Source organism: Mesoplodon bidens (genome assembly GCF_964165515.1).
Source record: "Mesoplodon bidens genome assembly, chromosome: 5".
Lineage (NCBI taxonomy): Eukaryota > Metazoa > Chordata > Mammalia > Artiodactyla > Ziphiidae > Mesoplodon > Mesoplodon bidens.
Genome location: NC_138161.1, coordinates 112497128 through 112515164, shown reverse-complemented (window position 1 = coordinate 112515164; position 18037 = coordinate 112497128). Strand labels below are relative to the sequence as shown.

The 18037-nt window shown below is 42.3% G+C and overlaps 1 protein-coding gene across 1 annotated transcript in view; it reads right to left on the bottom strand.

Moving 5' to 3' along the window:
- Positions 1-6427, bottom strand: part of OSBPL11 (oxysterol binding protein like 11) — a 100871-nt gene extending 94444 nt beyond the window's left edge. The window contains exon 1 of the mRNA XM_081236089.1: positions 5526-6427. Within this exon, the coding sequence (XP_081092215.1) occupies positions 5526-5716 (191 nt within the window). The 5' untranslated portion in view covers positions 5717-6427. The remainder of the gene's footprint in view (positions 1-5525) is intronic.
- Positions 6428-18037: the final 11610 nt, after the last annotated feature.

Sequence of the window (18037 nt, the reverse complement as noted above, 5' to 3'; positions counted from 1 at the left end):
CTGGTGGTGCAATAGTTAAGAATCCGCCTGCCTCCAGGGTTTCGGCACCAAAAAAACAAAAAACAAAAAACAAAAAAAGAATCCGCCTGCCAATGCAGGGGACACGGGTTCGAGCCCTGGCCCGGGAAGATCCCACATGCTATGGAGCAACTAAGCCCGTGTGCCACAACTACCGGGCCTGCGCTCTACAGCCCGCGAGCCACAACTACTGAATCCGCGTGCTACAATTACTGAAGTCCATGCACCTAGAGCCCGTGCTCCGCAACAAGAGAAGCCACCGCAATGAGAAGTCTGCGCACCACAACGAAGAGTAGCCCCCACTCGCCACAACTAGAGAAAGCCCACGCACAGCAACAAAGACCCAACACAGCCAAAAATAAATAAAAATAAAATAAAATAAATTTATTTAAAAAAAAACTAAAAGTAGAGTTATCATATGATCCAGCAATCTCACTCCTGTGCATATATCTGGAAAAGACAAAACTCTAATTCAAAAAGATACATGCACCCCAGTGTTCACAGCAGCACTATTTACAATAGCCAAGACATGGAAGCAACCTAAACGTTCATCAACAGATGAAGAAGATGTGGTACATATATACAATGGAATACTACTCAGCCATAGCCATACAAAAAAATAATGCCATTTGCAGCAACATGGATGGACCTAGAGATTATCATACTAAGTGAAGTAAGTCAGGCAGAGAAAAACAAATATCATATGATATCACTTATATGTGGAATCTAAAAAAAGATACAAATGAACTTATTTACAAAACAGAAATAGACTCACAGACATAGAAAACAAATTTATGATTATCAAAGGGGAAGGGGGAAGGGATAAATTAGGAGTTTGGGATTAACAGATACAAGTTACTATATATAAAATAAACAACAAGAACCTACTGCATAGCACAGGGAACTATATTCAATGTTTTGTAACAACCTATAATGGAAAAGAATCTGAGATATATATCTATATCTATCTATCTATATATATCTATATATCTATATATATCTATATCTCTCTGACATTTGCTGTATACCTGAAACTAGCACAATATTGTAAACCAACTATAGTTCAATTAAAAACAAAATGGTCAAAACCTCTGAACAGACATCTCTCCAAAGAAGATAAATGACCAGTAAGTACATGAAGATACTCAGCATTATTAGTCATCAGGGAAATGCAATTCAAAACCACAGTGCACCACCACCACCATTTCATACCCATTAGGATGGCTAAAACCAAAAAGACAGACAATAACAAGTGTTGATGAGAAGATGAAGAGATTAAAACCCTAACACACTGCTGATAAGAAGGTAAAATGGTGCAGCAGCTTTGGAAGATGGTCTGACAGTTCCTCAAAAAGTTAAACAGGGGCTTCCCTGGTGGCGCAGTGGTTGGGAATCCGCCTGCCAATGCAGGGGACACGGGTTCGAGCTCTGGTCCAGGAAGATCCCACATGTCACGGAGCGACTAAGCCTGTGCACCACAACTGCCAAGCCTGTGCTCTAGAGCCCGTGAGCCACAACTGCTGAGCCCATGTGCTACAACTACTGAGGCCTGCGCGCCTAGAGCCCATGCTCTGCAACAAGAGAAGCCACTGCAGTGAGAAGCCCGCGCACAGCAACGAAGAGTAGCCCCCGCTTGCCGCAACCAGAGAAAAGCCTGCATGCAGCAACAAAGACACAAAAATAAAATAAATTAAAAAAAAAAAGTTAAACAGTTACCACATGACCCAGCAATTCCACTCCCAGGTATATATCCAAGAGAAATGAAAACACATGTCCACACAAAACTAGAACACAAATGTTCAAAGCAGCATTGTTCATAATAACCACAAAATGGAAACAACCCAAATGTCCATCAACTGATGAAGAGATAAGCAAAACATGGTATATACATAAGTGGAGTATTATTCAGCCACAAAAAGGAAAAATGTAACGATATATGTGACAACATTTATAAACCTTGAAAACATTATGCTAATTAATTTTCTAAGTCTGCAAAGCCAAAGCCCAGGGTTTGAACCACAGTCTTTACTAAATTTCAACCACTCCCTAAGACATAACCTGAAATCTCCATTTTTTAAAACGGGAGAGTAGCAAATTACAGGTAAGCAGTTGAATTTACGGCTCTCAAGTTACAGAGAGAGCTGTTGAGGCCATGGAAAAGACTGAGATAACAAACAGAAAACATGAGCTTAAGAACAGAAGATGATGAAGTATCACACCAGCTTCTAAAGGAAAAGAGCCAACAAAAGAAATGAAAAAGGAACAATTACATGACAGTTAGAGCAATAAAGGAGAAACCAAAAGAAAGTAATGTCAAAAAAGTCATGAAAAGAATAATAACGGATACAGAGATATCAACTGGAATAGGAATCTAAAAACATTCATCATTTTTTACTCATATCCTTGGTAAGGACAGAGCCAACTGTCATGGGTTGAGCAGTAAATGAGGGTTAAGGAAATGGAGGCAGTTTGAATGTAAACTGTTTTTAAGGGGAAAGGATTTAGGTTAGTTTTCATTATTGTTGCTGTTTTTAAAGTCTAGAGCTTTGGGCCTCACAGGAAGAAGCCAGGGAAGAAGGAGCAATGCAGGACAATGGATAAAATTGTTTGATCAGTGTCGTAGAGGACAAGGGGACAAATTCGATTGAGAGGTAGGCTGAAGGATTAGCTTCGAACAAGCCTCATTTAAGTAAAGAGATATGTCAGTATGTAAATGCAGTAATGTGTTATCTATCTGCATCCTTGGGGAAGATTTCCACATAACTGAATTTTCCAGATACTTAAGTATTTTTAAAAAGTTTTAGCTACTTTCCTTGAAATTGTTCACCACTGTATCTTACAGCTCTTTGCTTAAACAGACTGTGCTTTTCTGGATGACTTAAGGTCATTGTAACTATGACTGCATTACTAGGAAGTAATACAGCTTAGTCTGCATGTTAACTTTTCAAATCTTTGACTGTCCTATGCTGTCAGTTGCCATTTCCTGTTACACTTCCCCTGATAACTTTTTTCATTTGTGCTTCCAACAGATTCTAGTTTGAAAATTATATAACCAGTAAATAATACCCTAAGTAAGGGATAATAGGGTCCTGAATCAAAGTATAGGAGTAAAGTATATGGCTTTATGACAGTGTTAAGAAACCTGTTTCACTTTTTAATTCAATTAAGACTGGGTTTCAAAGAGTTGAGGATGTCAGAAGACTCACCTCTGGCTACATGAAATATTATTTTATCTTGCTTCCTTAAGTCATATCAAAATAACCCTGCCAAGTTATTGATAATTTTATATGGTTAGTCTTAAACCACAAAGAAAAAGCATCATGCATTCCAAAAGTGAACCTAGACATCTCACAGTAACAAATATACTTTCCTGTCATATAATCACTTATCAATAAAAAGTTATAATCTTCTACACTTTGTTTCTGTGTGTTAATACAGTCCTGCATATTTCACATGTATGGATATTATTCATGATAAATGTATATCCTTCATGAAATCTTGACTTTAATCCCTTTCAAATTTCACAACTACAAACAGCACAAAAGCTAAAAAGAACCGAGAGCTAAGCACACAGGCAGTCAGTTAACCAAAATTTAAGAATTCATTCCTATAGTTCCAATACCATGAGATATTCCAATTTCATTCATTCTTAAGATTCTGAATAATCCAGCAATTCCAGTTCCAGGTATTTATCTGAAGGAAAGGAAAACACTAACTCAAAAAGATATCTGGACCCCCATGTTCATTGCAGTGTTATTTACAATAGCCAAAACATGGAAGCAACCTAAGTGTCCATCAGATGGACAATGATGATTGGACAAAGAAAATGTGGTATATATACACAATGGAATATTATCCAGCCATAAAAAAGAAGGAAATCTAGCCATGTGCACCAACATGGATGAACTTTGAGGGCATTATGCTAAGTGAAATAAGTCACAGAGAAAAGACAACTACTGTGTTATCTCTCTTATATATGGGATATAAAAAACAAAACTCATAAATGTAGAGAACAGATTGAGGGTAGCCAGAGGGAGGGGTGGGTGAAATGGGTGAAGGTGATGAAAAGGTACAAACTTCCAGTTATAAAATAAATAAGTCCTGGAAATGTAATGTACAGCATGGTGACTATAGATACCATATAGATACCGTATACTGTATCAAACATTTGAAAGTTGTTGGGACTTCCTAGTGGTCCAGTGGTAAAGAATCCACCTTACAATGCAGGGGACGCGGGTTCAACTCCTGGTCAGGGAACTAAGATCCCACATGCCGTGGGGCAACTAAGCCCACGTGCCACAACTACTGAGCTGGTGTGCCTCAACTAGAGAGCCTGAGTGCTGCAAACTACAGAGCCCACGCACTCTGGAACCTACGCACCACAACTACAGAGCCCATGTGCACCCTGGAGCCTGCGCGTCACAACTAGAGAAGAGGAAGCCCCACACACCACAACTAGAGAGAAGCCTGTGTGCTGCAATGAAGAGCCCGCACGCCTCAACGAAGGTCCCGCGCGCTGCAACTAAGACCCGACGCAGACAAAAATAAATAAAATAATAAATAAATAATAAATAAATATTTTTTAAAAATGAGAAAGTTGCTAAGAGAATTCTCATTTAAAAAAATTAACTCTGTGTGGTGACATATGTTAACTAGATCTATTGGGGTGATCATTCCACAATACAAACAAATATCAAATCTTTATGTTGTACACCTGAACCTAATATAATGTTACCTGTCAAATATTTCTCAATTTGGAAAAAAAGATTCTGGATGGTTATACCCACCTATCCTTTACATATCAAAAACAAAAAATAAAACTATCATTGCTTCTCCAGTACTCACTTCCTGTTCCTTCAGTTTTTCATTCATATCGATGAAAATTAATAAATGTAGAATCTCTCAAAGACAGAGAGAGGTGTGAGTGGCCTGATCGAGTCAAACTGAAACACCTCACTAGTTTAGAGTTTCGGAGGCACTAGCAGTTGTACTTTTGCCTCTGTATTCAGGTTATTTATGTACATCTCTCCTTCTAAATCGCAAACACCATGAGGGCAAGAATCTTTTCTGATTGAATGATTCCATCCATCACTGGATAAACATGTTTTGAGCACCTAGCATTTGCTAGCCTCTGGAGAGAGCTGAGTTCAACAGTCCCTACCCTCAACAAGCAAGCAAGGGAGGCAGACTTATTGTAAACAAATTACAATATAGGAAAAACAAAAGTGAGTATAGAATCAAATCAGAGAAAAAATTAGCTCTAGAGTCGTAGAGGAAGTTCAGGGATACATTTATGTGTTCTCCAAAAGGCCTTCAATAAATACCTGTTGAATGAATGGACAAATGAATGAATTAAATCTTGCTAATAAAGATGAGACCCCAGGTCCAAATGAAATGTTTTAGTTACTTCTGAAGTTAATGAAAAAACATCATCCTTCAGCACCTGCAGGAATGCAGACTCCAGCACACCCCGACCTCAGGCTATCACCGTGGAGAAAGGGCCGTACCTGTACTGCCAGCCTTTGGCACTGCCGCCTCGGCTGCTGCCGCTGCTGCTGCTTCCACCCCCACAGCTGCTGTTAATGCTGTTCTTGTTCGGGGTCACCGCGGTGGCCAGGCCCTCCAGCCTTCCTTCGCTCTCGGAGACTTTCATTGTTGACACTGGTTCACCCCCCTGCATCTTAACTCCAAAGTCCATTTGCCCTTCTTGGGCGGGAGAGAACTATGTAATTTTGTAAATGATAAGATTTAAGACCTGATCTGAAGGTGATCCCAGTTGCTAAATCAGACGACGGCTGCAGTAGTAATCATCAAATGGTCCAGGGGAGGAATACAAGCATTCCCCCTGAAGGAAAACTTTTAAGAGGAGAGGGGTAGCGATGAGGACAGATGTCCTTTCAATATATATCTCCTTCCGGGCAAAAGTAAGGAGAAAAAAAATCACCCTGCCAGAGGATTTGGTGGCATGCTCAAAGGGGAAGCAGGAGCAGCGTGGGGAGGTCGCGGACACTAGCCAGGAGTGCTGGGCGAAGGACGGACCACGGATGGGAACCCGCGGCCTGACCTCTGCGCTGACGGACTGACCTGCCGCGCTCCCTCTGCTCCTCCGGCCGGTCCTCAGCGGGAGGGTCCGGTCCAGCCCGCTCGGCGGTTCCCGCCGCAGCCCTCGAGAAAGAGCTGGAGCCGCCCGCGGGCAGCCCGGGAGGAGGGTCGGAGAAGGAGGCCGCCGAGGGCGGGACCCCGGCTCCCAGGGTCGCCTCGCCTCCAGGTAGAGGCGAGCCGCTCGGGGCGACTTCCTCCAACGCCCCCGGCCCTGGGCCCTCGACTGGGTTCCCAGGGGCGGGACAAGTCCCTGGCCCTCTCTCCAGCCCAAATGTGAAAGCCACAGCTGCGGCCGCCACCCCACCCACAGCCCCCGGGCTGGTCACCCGCCCGCCTGCACTCTCCCCCCCACTTCCCTTCCGGAGTAGCGTGAGCTCACTTCCCCCAGAGCAGAAGCTCCTGGCGCCATCTTGGAGCAGGGCACGGGGCCCTGAAGGGGGCGGAGCCTCGGCGATGGTTGTGCTGGGGCGGCGGACTCCGAAGAAAGGGAGGCGGTGGGCAGCAGACGGAGGAGGCGGTGGGACAACCAAGGAGGGGGAAACAAAGGAGTTAGTGCCCTACTGGAGGGTGACTTCCGGCCTTCCTAACCCGGGCCAGGCCTTCCATTTGAGGGCCCATTTCAGTCATTGTAGCAAAAAAGCTTAGAAAAATAATATCATTTCTATAAGGAATTACAAAACCATTTCTTCATTTTAGTTATTTTGAAAAAAAAAAGCATGATATTGGCGTAAGGCAAATCAGTGTTATAAATGAAAAAGAAACTGTCCTGGAAATTAGAGCTCTCGGTATCAAAGTATCAAAGTATTCCTTCTGACCTCAGACAACTCGTTCACCCTCCTTAGACCTAGATTTTTGCATTTGTAAAATAAGAGTGTTTAGGTGATTTCTAAAGTCCCTTCTAATTGTAAACAATAGTTTCTAACAATTGAATGAATGTACACCATATGCGAAACGCTATGGCAGAGGCAAAGAAGTATTACTCAAAGAAAGTAAATAACATAATAAAGTAGATACAGATATACAGGTAATTAAGGCCATGAGGAAAATAAAAGATGATACAGAAAATAAGCTAGATGGAATAGAGAACTTACTTTAGAAAGAACAGTTAAGGAAAGTCATCTGTGAGGAGATGGCATTTAAAGTGAGAGAATAAAGAAACGTGAGGAAGCTAAGGGAATAGCAAGCTTTACTTATTTGGGGAGATGAGAGACCTGGGACCTGGAGCATGGTGAATAAGAGGGTGGTGTGAAATGAAAGTGAAGAGATAGGCAGAGAAATTTGGATTTTATTGTAAGTGCAATGGAAAATCATTGAAAATTTTAATAAAGGAGGATTGTGATCTGACCTATGTTTTTAAAAGATCTCTCTATTCTTTCCAGCAGATGGTGCTGGGACACTGGCTGTTCACATACAGAGAATAAAATTGGACCCCTACCTCACACCATACACAAAAGTTAACTCCAAGTGTATGAAAGACATAAATGTAAGAGCTAAAACAATAAAACCCTTAAAAGAAAAACATAGGCGTAAATGTCCACAACCTGGGGTCAGGCAAAGCCTTTTGGATACAACATCAAAGCATAAGTGACAAAAGGAAAAATAGATTGGGTCTCATGAAAATTAAAAACATTTGTTCTGTAAACCATACCATAAAGGAAGCAAAAAGGCAATCCATAAAATGGGAGAAAAATATTTGCAAAGCATATATTTGACAAGGGACTTATATCCAGAATATGTAAAGAGCTCTTACAACTCATTAATAAAAAGATAAATAACCAAATTTTAAAATGGACAATGGAACTGAATAAATATTTCTCCAAAGAAGATATAGCAAAGGTCAATAACTACATTAAGAAGTTCTCAACATAGTTACTAACCAAGGAAACAGAGGTCAAAACCACAATGAGGGCTTCCCTGGTGGCGCAGTGGTTGAGAATCTGCCTGCCAATGCAGGGGACACGGGTTCGAGCCCTGGTCTGGGAAGATCCCACATGCCGCGGAGCAACTAGCCCCGTGAGCCACAATTACTGAGCCTGCGCGTCTGGAGCCTGTGCTCCACAACAAGAGAGGCCGCGATAGTGAGAGGCCCGTGCACCGCGATGAGGAGTGGCCCCCACTTGCCACAACTAGAGAAAGCCCTCGCACAGAAACGAAGACCCAACACAGTCAAAAATAAATAAATAAATAAATAAATATTTAAAAAACAAAACAAAACAAAAAAAAAACCACAGTGAAAGAGCGCTTCACACCCACTAGGATGGCTACAATCACAAAGGTAGAGAAGGGAATTCCCTGGCAGTCCCATGGTTAGGACTCCGCGCTTTCACTGCCAAGGGTGTGGGTTCAATCCCTGGTCGGGGAATTAAGATCTTGTAAGCCATGTGGTGTGGCAATATATATATATATATATATATATATATATATATATATATATATATATATATATAAAATATGTGTGTGTGTATATATATTTCTTTTACATATATAAATATATAATATATATATATATATATATATATATATATATATATATATATATAATAAAAGGTAGAGAACAACCAAACCAATGTTCATGAGGGATGTGGAGAAATTGGAACCCTCATACACTGCTAGTGGAAATGTAAAATGTGGTTATATCCACACAATGGAATATTAGTTGGCTATAAAAAGAATGGAGTGCTAATATATGCTACAACAAAAATTGACTTCAAAAGCATTATGCTAAGTGAGAGAAGCAAGAAAGCAAAAGCCACATATTGTATGATTCCATTTATATGAAATGTCCAGAATAGGCATATCTATAGAGGCAGAAGGTAGATTAGTGGTTGCCAGGCCTGGGAGGAAGGAGGAATGGGGAGTGACTGCTAATGGGTATGAGGTTTTTGAGGGGTAATAAAAATGTTTTAAAATTAGATTAGTGGTGATGGTTGCACAATCTTGTGAATATACTAAGACCCATTTAACTGTACACTTTATTTTTTTTAATATTTATTTATTTATTTGGCTGCACTGGGTCTTAGTTGTGGCATGCGGGATCTTTAGTTGCAGCATGCGGACTCTTAGTTGCAGCATGTGGGATCTAGTTCCCTGACCAGGGATTGAACCCGGGCCCCCTGCATTGGGAGTCTTAGCCACTGGACCACCAGGGAAGTCCCTAGCTGTACACTTTAAACGGGTGAATTCATGGTAGGTGAATTAAATCAAAATAAAGGTATGTTTTAAAAAACAAACTCTCTACCTGCCACATAAAGAATTAATTTTAGTGGGAGAAAAAGAGGAAGTAGGGAGACTAGTCAGGAGGCTATTACAAGAAATGAAGTGAGAAGCGATGCTAGTGATAAGACTAGGGTGATGGCAGTCAGGATAGAAAAAAGTAAGTCCATCTAAACTGTATGGAGGTAAGAGTGGCTATGGTGCTGTAAATAGATTGGATTTGCAACAGTGCAGTAATATTCTTACAGGCCTTTCCAATTCTGGTCTTTTCTACACTTTTCACAGATCACAGCTCTGATCATGCCCCTTTGAAACTCAGAATCTTCCAAAGACTTTTCATTATTTATGGAATAAATTCCAAACTCCTCTATCCAAGAAAAAAATAGCATGAAGGTTGTTGTAATAGCTATAGGATTTAAAGTTATCCTTTTATAGTCCAATACTGACTGAGATAAAGATCTCTAAATAACCAATGAGTTCAGCCAGCTATAGAAGTAAGCCACACTTGTACTTCCCTGGTGGCACAGTGGTTAAGAATCCACCTGCCAACGAAGGGGACACGGGTTCAATCCCTGGTCCGGGAAGAAACCACATGCTGCGGAGCAACTAAGCCCGTGCACCACAGCTACTAAGCCTGCGCCCTAGAGCTCGCGTGCCGCAACTACTGAGCCTGCGTGCTGCAACTACTGAGGCCCGTGTGCCACAACTACTGAAGCCCACGTGCCTAGAGCCAGTGCTCTGCAACAAGAGAAGCTACCGCAATGAGAAGCCTGTGCACCGCAACAAAGAGGAGTCCCCCCTCGCCGCAACTAGAGAAAGCCCACGTGCAGCAACAAAGACCCAATGCAGCCAAAATTAAAAAAAATAAAAAAGAATTAACTAATTCCACTACTGATGAAATAAACAAATCCTGAAAGAATTAATAAAAAAAAAAAAAGTAAGCCACCCTCGACCAAGATCATCCAGGCTCCAATTAAGGAAAAGAAGCCTTGTGAGTGTACACCTTCACTGGAGAAATGGCAGGTGTGAAGGATGAACATGCCAACCCAAGGGTAAGAGACAACATAGAGTCTGGAAAAGGCCTCAGCTTTAGAGACCCAGAAACTATTTTGTCATTGCTCCCGGTGGTGATGAGACTTGGGGACTAGCCCATGCTAACCAAATGCACAACAGACTGATGTGTAGCAACTGCAAAGATAAGTGTTAGTTAATAATGAAAAATACAGTACAGAGTACTCAAGTTTGGTGTCAGCACTTTCCATGCAAGAAACTCAACAGGATAAGCTAAATTATTACCAGAAGTTTACATGACGGTCATGCAATCAGAGCCAGGAGTGTTGATTGATAGATTTTTTGTTTTGTTTTGTTTTGGGTTTTTTTGCGGTACGCAGGCCTCTCACTGTTGTGGCCTCTCCCGTTGCGGAGCACAGGCTCCGGACGCGCAGGCTCAGCGGCCATGGCTCACGGGCCCAGCCGCTCCGTGGCATGTGGGATCTTCCCAGACCAGGGCACGAACCCGTGTCCCCTGCATCGGCAGGCAGACTCTCAACCACTGCGCCACCAGGGAAGCCCCCGTTTAAAAAAATTTTTTTTTAAGTAAAAACTTTTTGTTGTTGTACAGTGGGGTCTGAGTCTGACTTTCATTCAATGTCTAAGGAGAAAAGAGGGCATACAATTTGAACAAGGGAAATAAGGAAAGGCACATTTTTTTAATGCCTTCAAAGAAGGATATGTTCATCTTTTTGAAGAGTTTAAGGTGCATTCCCCAGTCTTCCAGCTGGATGCTGCATCAATGCATCCTTCCACATGGAAAGAAGCTGCATAGCATAGTGGTCAAGAACATGGGCTTATGTGTCCATGCACATGGATACTGATTGCATGCATGTGACCTTAGGCAAGTTACCTAAACTCTTTGTACTTGTTTCCTTGCCTGAAAATGGGAGTAATAACATTTCTGCTATGGATTGAATTGTGTCTCCCGAAAATTCATCTAATCTCTAATCAATGTGATGCTATTCAGAGATGGGACCTTAGGAGATAATTAGGTTTTGATGGGATCATGAGCTTGGGGCCCCCATGATGAGATTAGTACCCTTGTAAGAAGAGACACCACAGTGCTCTCTCTCTCTCTCTGACACATGGCCCCCTGCCATGTGAGGACATAGGGAGAAAGAGCCATCTGCAAGCCTAGAAGACAGTTCTCACCAGAAACTGGTGAGTTTGATCTTGGACTTCTAGCTTTCAGAACTGAGAAAATCAATGTCTGTTGTTTAAGCCATCCAGTCTATGGTATTTTGTTATGACAGCTGAAGGTAAGACAACCTCCCTTTTGAGTGATTATCAGCATTAAATGAAATGGCACATGTAAAGCCTTACACATGACATGCTACGTGCTTAGCAAGTGTTAGCCATGGTTACTAGAAGAATAGGGTTTACCAAGTAAAATGAATGGTTGTGTTTGGTGAAAGCACCTTTCCCCTGGACATCTCTGAAGACATCCGACATATTTCTATGGTAGAATACCAACTTTGCCTCCCACATGAAATGGAGTTTTCCAGAGGTAACAAAAGAGATCTGTCAGGGTCAGGATGCGTAAATGAAGAGTCCTAAGAACATTGCCTGGAATCACCAGCCTGTGGGTGTCTGGGTGAAAACGCAGGTGCACGGGGTGATCCCTGCTTCAGTGTCACCCCCTCACAGAGGCCTTCCCTGACCACTCACTCTGTACAGAGTAGCAGCCCTCCCCATTTCTCCTCCCTTTTACCCTGCTTTAGTTTTCTTAAAAGCACCTGACATTATATGCTTTGTTGTGTATTTTTTGTCTGCTCACTAGAATGTAAGCTGCACAAGGAAAGAGTCAATTCTTTTTTTTTTTTTTTTTTTTGAAAGTGTCGATTCTTTTTTCCCCACCTCTGTCTCCCCAGTACTCAAACATTACCTGGTACATGTGTTGAATGAATGAATGAATTTATGATAGTGGTTAAGGACACAAAATTTGGCATCAGTCTTCAAATCTTGGCTCTGTCACTTAGGACATGTGATCTTGGGCAAGTTACTTACCTTGGTGAACCTGAGTTTTCTCATCTGTAAAATGGAAATACGATGAAATAAGAAAATACATAGAAAGTGCTTAGCACAGTGCCTGGCATCTAGTTAGCACTGAACCAATGCTGGCCGCATTTTCTCTTTCTCACCCTGATGGGAAGAGGAGGGAAGAGTAATTTATTTCCCTGAAGCACAGGAGACCTGCTTTCTCTATGAGCCTGCAGCTGTGGCAGCTGGAATGAAGAGGTGGACAGGCTGCAGAGAAACTGGAGACAGGAGGGGAGTGGGGAGTAGTACTTAATCCCATGAGAGCTGCTGTGAGAATAAGGCTGTGGACCCGCAATTTCTATTTTTTTAAAAATGAAGGAAGGAAAAGAGAAAAACAGAAATTCTGAGAAGACAAAATGTTCACGTTCACAGCAGATGTTACTACTACTGTGGTGAAACAGAATTTCAATGAACCAGGAGCCCCATCCTCCCTGCTTCCAGCTTAGACTGAAATCCTTAGCCATTTCCCAGTCCAATGGGGTGATTCAGCTGAAGGGCTCTAAGCTAGCGAGTGTTTCACTGTAAACACTCCCCTCCCAAGCTCAAGGCTCCTTGTGGGAGTAAAAGAAGCAGACACTCTCAGGGCTTTTGTTTGAGAGGAGGAAGGAACCTTGACGAAGAGAGACTGGAGCTGTGCTCAGAGTTTGATAAAATGATTTTTTTCCTCCCTTTCTTTGCCTCCCCCAGCACCTCTCCCCTGAATCCCTCTTGAACCTGTAAGTATTTTGCTTAAATAAACAGTAGACAGTGACATTAGCTCTTCAAACTGTTATAAAATGAGAACACGTGTTCCTTCAATGTGATGTGCTCAGCCTGTCTGTTTTTAGACTCATTTGGCTAGTGCAGGTAGTGTTTTGCTGACACAAGCCCATAAAAATGCAAAGTCAATGGGAGCCACATGACCTTTCCATCATCAACTGGTGAATACCCTCGGAAAGGAGAGAAAGAAAAGCCAGCTAATGCTTTATCATGAAACCACATGGGTGTGAATTCTGGGGGTCAGCATGCGAATTTACTGTTCCCATCAAGAAAGTCAGTTGAAAAGAGAACATTGATTTACTTGACAGGATATGTGCCAACGTCTCTTTTGAAAACACTGCACCGCAAACCAAAACAACAACAACAACAAAAAAGTAAATACTAGGGTAGCATTTTTCAATATGTGCTCCACACAATATTGCAGGATATTAATAGGTGTTACTTGATTTAAATTTTTTCTTGCTGTGATTAGATACATTTGAAAAACATTGATCTTTTTTTTTTTTTACATCGGTTCCTTTATTGCAGGACTTCTTGGAGGATTTAATATGCTGATGTACATCATGTATCTTTCTAAGAGAGATAGGAGGTGCAATATTTCCCAAAATTATTTGACCACAGAACTCCTTTTACATAGAACATCTCCCAGGAAGAGTATCCACAAAGTTTATAGGTTGGGATATCCCTAGAAAGCAAGTAGAATCTTATGAGGAAAGCCATCCAGATTAAATTTACCTTATTCTGCAAGTTTTAGCATCATTTCTCTCCACAACCTCCCCTGATTCTGCATGGCTTAGAATTCTTAGCATGAGAATAGTTCCCCTGGGTGGTGATTTTAGGATCAAGGTCTCAGATGTGGCCATAAAGCCCCTGGCAGGGAAGGAGTTGCAACTTCAACACCCTAAGCATTGAAAAGATGGTGTTTCTCATATATAATTCCGAATAAAAATAATACCAACCTGTGAAACAAATGAAAAAGAGCCCAACAAAGTTTGGATTTCCCCTATCAAACTCTGGAAATACTTGGAAGGGGGGGGCTTTACAGTGTGCCAAGCAGCTACCTAGTCTGCTCATTGGGTGGCTCAGCACTGCCCTGGAGAGACGCCCTCCCACCTGGGAGAAGGGAGATCCTAAGGACCCTCTTACTGGTCTACCCTTGTACAAATGGACTTAATTCAATCTCTTTCCCATCTGTGAAAGGAGACTCAGGAAGGTGAAGTGGTAGAAAGCTTGCAACAGGAAGGGAGCTAGAGATATCAGCCCACTGACAGGCCTGGGGCAACAGGGAATTGGTCCTAGTTTAGCTAAGTGGATAGTGGATTGCGTATTTGATGGTTTTGGCTTGGGCCCTCATTTTTTGTCTTTTTAAAATTTTTTCCAGTCTTTTTTAGTCTTTTGGTCTGAATAACTATCATGGATTCTACACTTAAGGTCTCTGTGGGGCTATGTTCACATTTACATGAAGTCTTTAATGTAAATCTTTGATAAGCAAGAACAGGCATAATCTCTTTCATATAAGAACTCCTCCATTCCCACCCCCCCCCAGACTGTGAGCACCTCAAGGGCAGATTGCTAGATCCTGAGCACTTATGGTATATTAACGAATATATGTGGAATCCAGAAAAATGGTACAGATGAACTGGTTTGCAAAGGCAGAAATAGAGACACAGATGTAGGGAACAAACGTATGTATGCCAAGGGGGGAAAGCGGGGGTGTGGGATGGTGGTGGGATGAATTGGGAGATTGGGATTGACATATATACACTAATATGTATAAAATAGATAACTAATAAGAACCTGCTGTATTAAAAAAAATAAAATTCAAAAAAAAAAATAGCGATGGTTTCTCCTTTTCCTCATCTTTTATTTTTCTGGCCTCTCACTGTTGTGACCTCTCCCATTGCGGAGCACAGGCTCCGGACGCGCAGGCTCAGTGGCCATGGCTCACGGGCCCAGCTGCTCCGCGGCATGTGGGATCCTCCCGGACCGGAGCACGAACCTGTGTCCCCTGCATCGGCAGGTGGACTCTCAAACTGTGCCACCAGGGAAGCCCCCTCATCTTCTTGACCTAAAATGAGGTCTGCCTAGAGAAAAGGAGATTAAATGGTCTCAGATTTTCAAAGCCAATGAATATTGTTTCTTATTTCTTCTCTGAAAGCCTTCCTTATAGTCATTAATTGAACAAATATTCATTGCACATGAATTATATGCCAGGTACTCTGCTAATTGCAAAGGTAACAACCATAAATAAGACATAGCTTCTGCCCCCAAAGTCTATGTATAGAGCTGGGAAGGCAGATCTTAAACAAGAAATTTAAAATAAGTGAGAAGTGTCAAGATAGATGTATCGGGACTTCCCTGGTGGCACAGTGGTTAAGAATCCGCCTGCCAATGCAGGGGACACAGGTTCAAGCCCTGGTCCGGGAAGATCCCACATGCTGTGGAGCAACTAAGCCTGTGCACCACAAATACTAAGCCTGTGCTCTAGAGCCTGCGAGCCACAACTACTGAGCCTGCGTGCCACAACTACTGAAGCCTGTGTGCCTAGAGCCCGTGCTCCACAACAAAAGAAACCACTGCAATGAGAAGCCCACGCACTGCAACGAAGAGTAGTCCCCACTCACCGTAACTAGAGAAATCCCGTGTGCAGCAATGAAGACCCACAGCAGCCAAAAAATAAACTAAAAAAAAAAAAAAAAAAACCTCACTTACTTAACAACAACAACAAAAAAAGATAGATGTATCAATAGTATGGAGCCTGAGAAGAAATAGATTGGTGGGTGGGTGTTGTTTTTTTTTTTTTAACCTAATGTAGCAATCAGAGAAGTGCTTCTTTTTTTTTTTTAATACATATATTTATTTATTTATTTTTGGCTGTGTTGGGTCTTCGTTGCTGCGTGCAGGCTTTCTCTACCTGTGGCGATCAGGGGCTACTCTTTGTTGCAGTGCGTGGGCTTCTCATTGTGGTGGCTTCTCCTGTTGCAGAGCATGGGCTCTAGGTGCATGGGCTTCAGTAGTTGTGGCACATGGGATTAGTTGCTCTGTGGCCTGTGGGATCTTCCCAGACCAGGGCTTGAACCTGTGTCCCCTGCACTGGTAGGTGGATTCTTAACCACTGTGCCACCAGGGAAGTCCCAGAGAAGGCTTTCTTGAGAAAAGTGATATGTAAGCTTATAAGTGGAAGGATGAATTGAAGACAGAGTGAAGCAATATTCCAGGTAGAGGGAAGAACACGTTCAAAGATGAGAGGGAAGAGATATAAGAGGAACTTAAAGGCCAGGATGGCCAGGTATCAACAGGAATATAGCAGAAGATGAGTCTAGGGAGGTAGTGAAGGATCAGATGCTAGGCCAAGGAGAAATTTGGACTTTTTCTAAAACACAAGAGGAGCCATTGAATGATTCCAAGCAAAAGAATTAATTACATGATGAGATTTAGATTGTTTAATATAGAATAACATTCTTTCTAGACCTATCTTCTACTTGGACCTAAGTACACCCTTGCCCTGAATTAGGTTCTTAGGAAGGCTTCTGTTCCCATTCATTGCTGAATTTTAAGTAGAAAAATGACACCTGGCTCCACTGCCAGGTCTTGCAAGCCATAAGATACAAAAAGAAACTTCCAGCAAGGACGTCTTCTTCCCCAGATGACTGTGAGAGAGGTAAGTGATGGATCTTTACCACCTGTTTGCATTTCTCTATTTTTCTGACTCTCATTTGGCCAGAAAAAAGACATGAGAATTCTCTCCTAATTGTTCCTTTCTTTTCCTCCTACCATCATTATAGATTTTCAAGTGGTATTGGGCAACCATACAACCTCGTGAAAAGTTGCTCAACAGCATCAAGGGACATTCTGCTCCCTCTTTCCATCTTTCAAAACAACTCTGGCTTTGTTATAAGCCGTACTTTTTATGGCAATTATAGTTGTTCATGACACTTTCACCTGCAACAAAACCTATTTTAGCTCTTCTGAACCATTCCAAATGTTTTAGAATTTAACTGATCAGATCTTAAACCAAGTTCTCATCTGTTCTCAGAACAGAACAGGTTGAAGGCATTTCACACAGACCGCAGCCCAGTAGTATCAATTCATCTCAAAGAAGCATAGCAGAGAGACAGTGTCCTCAGCCATGCAAGATGTCTGATTCAGTGTGCTTTCAATCCTGGAGAGCTTGTGGCAACAATTTCCTTGTTGTTCTTGGCAATTTAAGTTACCCTTTGTGAAATCAGTAGTGTTGGTAGGCCACACTGCTAATTATTTGGAGTGCCTGGTCAGGCTTCCAGAGGCCAAGATCAGCTAGTGCTCTAATCTGTCTCCAGTCCTCCCTAAGCCTGAGCTCTTCAGGCTTCTATGATCCTTTCTCACTGCACCGTGTTATTTCATGCTCAGCTTTTTTCTTTTCCTTTTTTCTGTTTTTTTTTTTTTTGTGTGTGTGTGTGTGGTACGCGGGCCTCTCACTGTTGTGGCCTCTCCCGTTGCAGAGCACAGGCTCTGGACCCGCAGGCTCAGTGGCCATGGCTCACAGGCCCAGCCGCTCCGCGGCATGTGGGATCTTCCCGGACCGGGACACGAACTCGTGTCCGCTGCATTGGCAGGCGGACTCTCAACTACTGCGCCACCACGGAAGCCCTCATGCTCAGCTTTTAATCAAGATCCAAAGAGCCAAACATGATATAGGCTTTGCTAGTTGAACAAAAGGCAAAGAAAATATCGCACTTGGAATTGTATGTATCTGGCTATTGAGGGCAAATTCTGTGATGACTGTCTACAGGGTAGAGAGTAACAGATTTTTTTTTTTTGGCCTTTTTGGTTAACAAGAGTCACAGACACAGATGCTGAACAGGGTCAGATA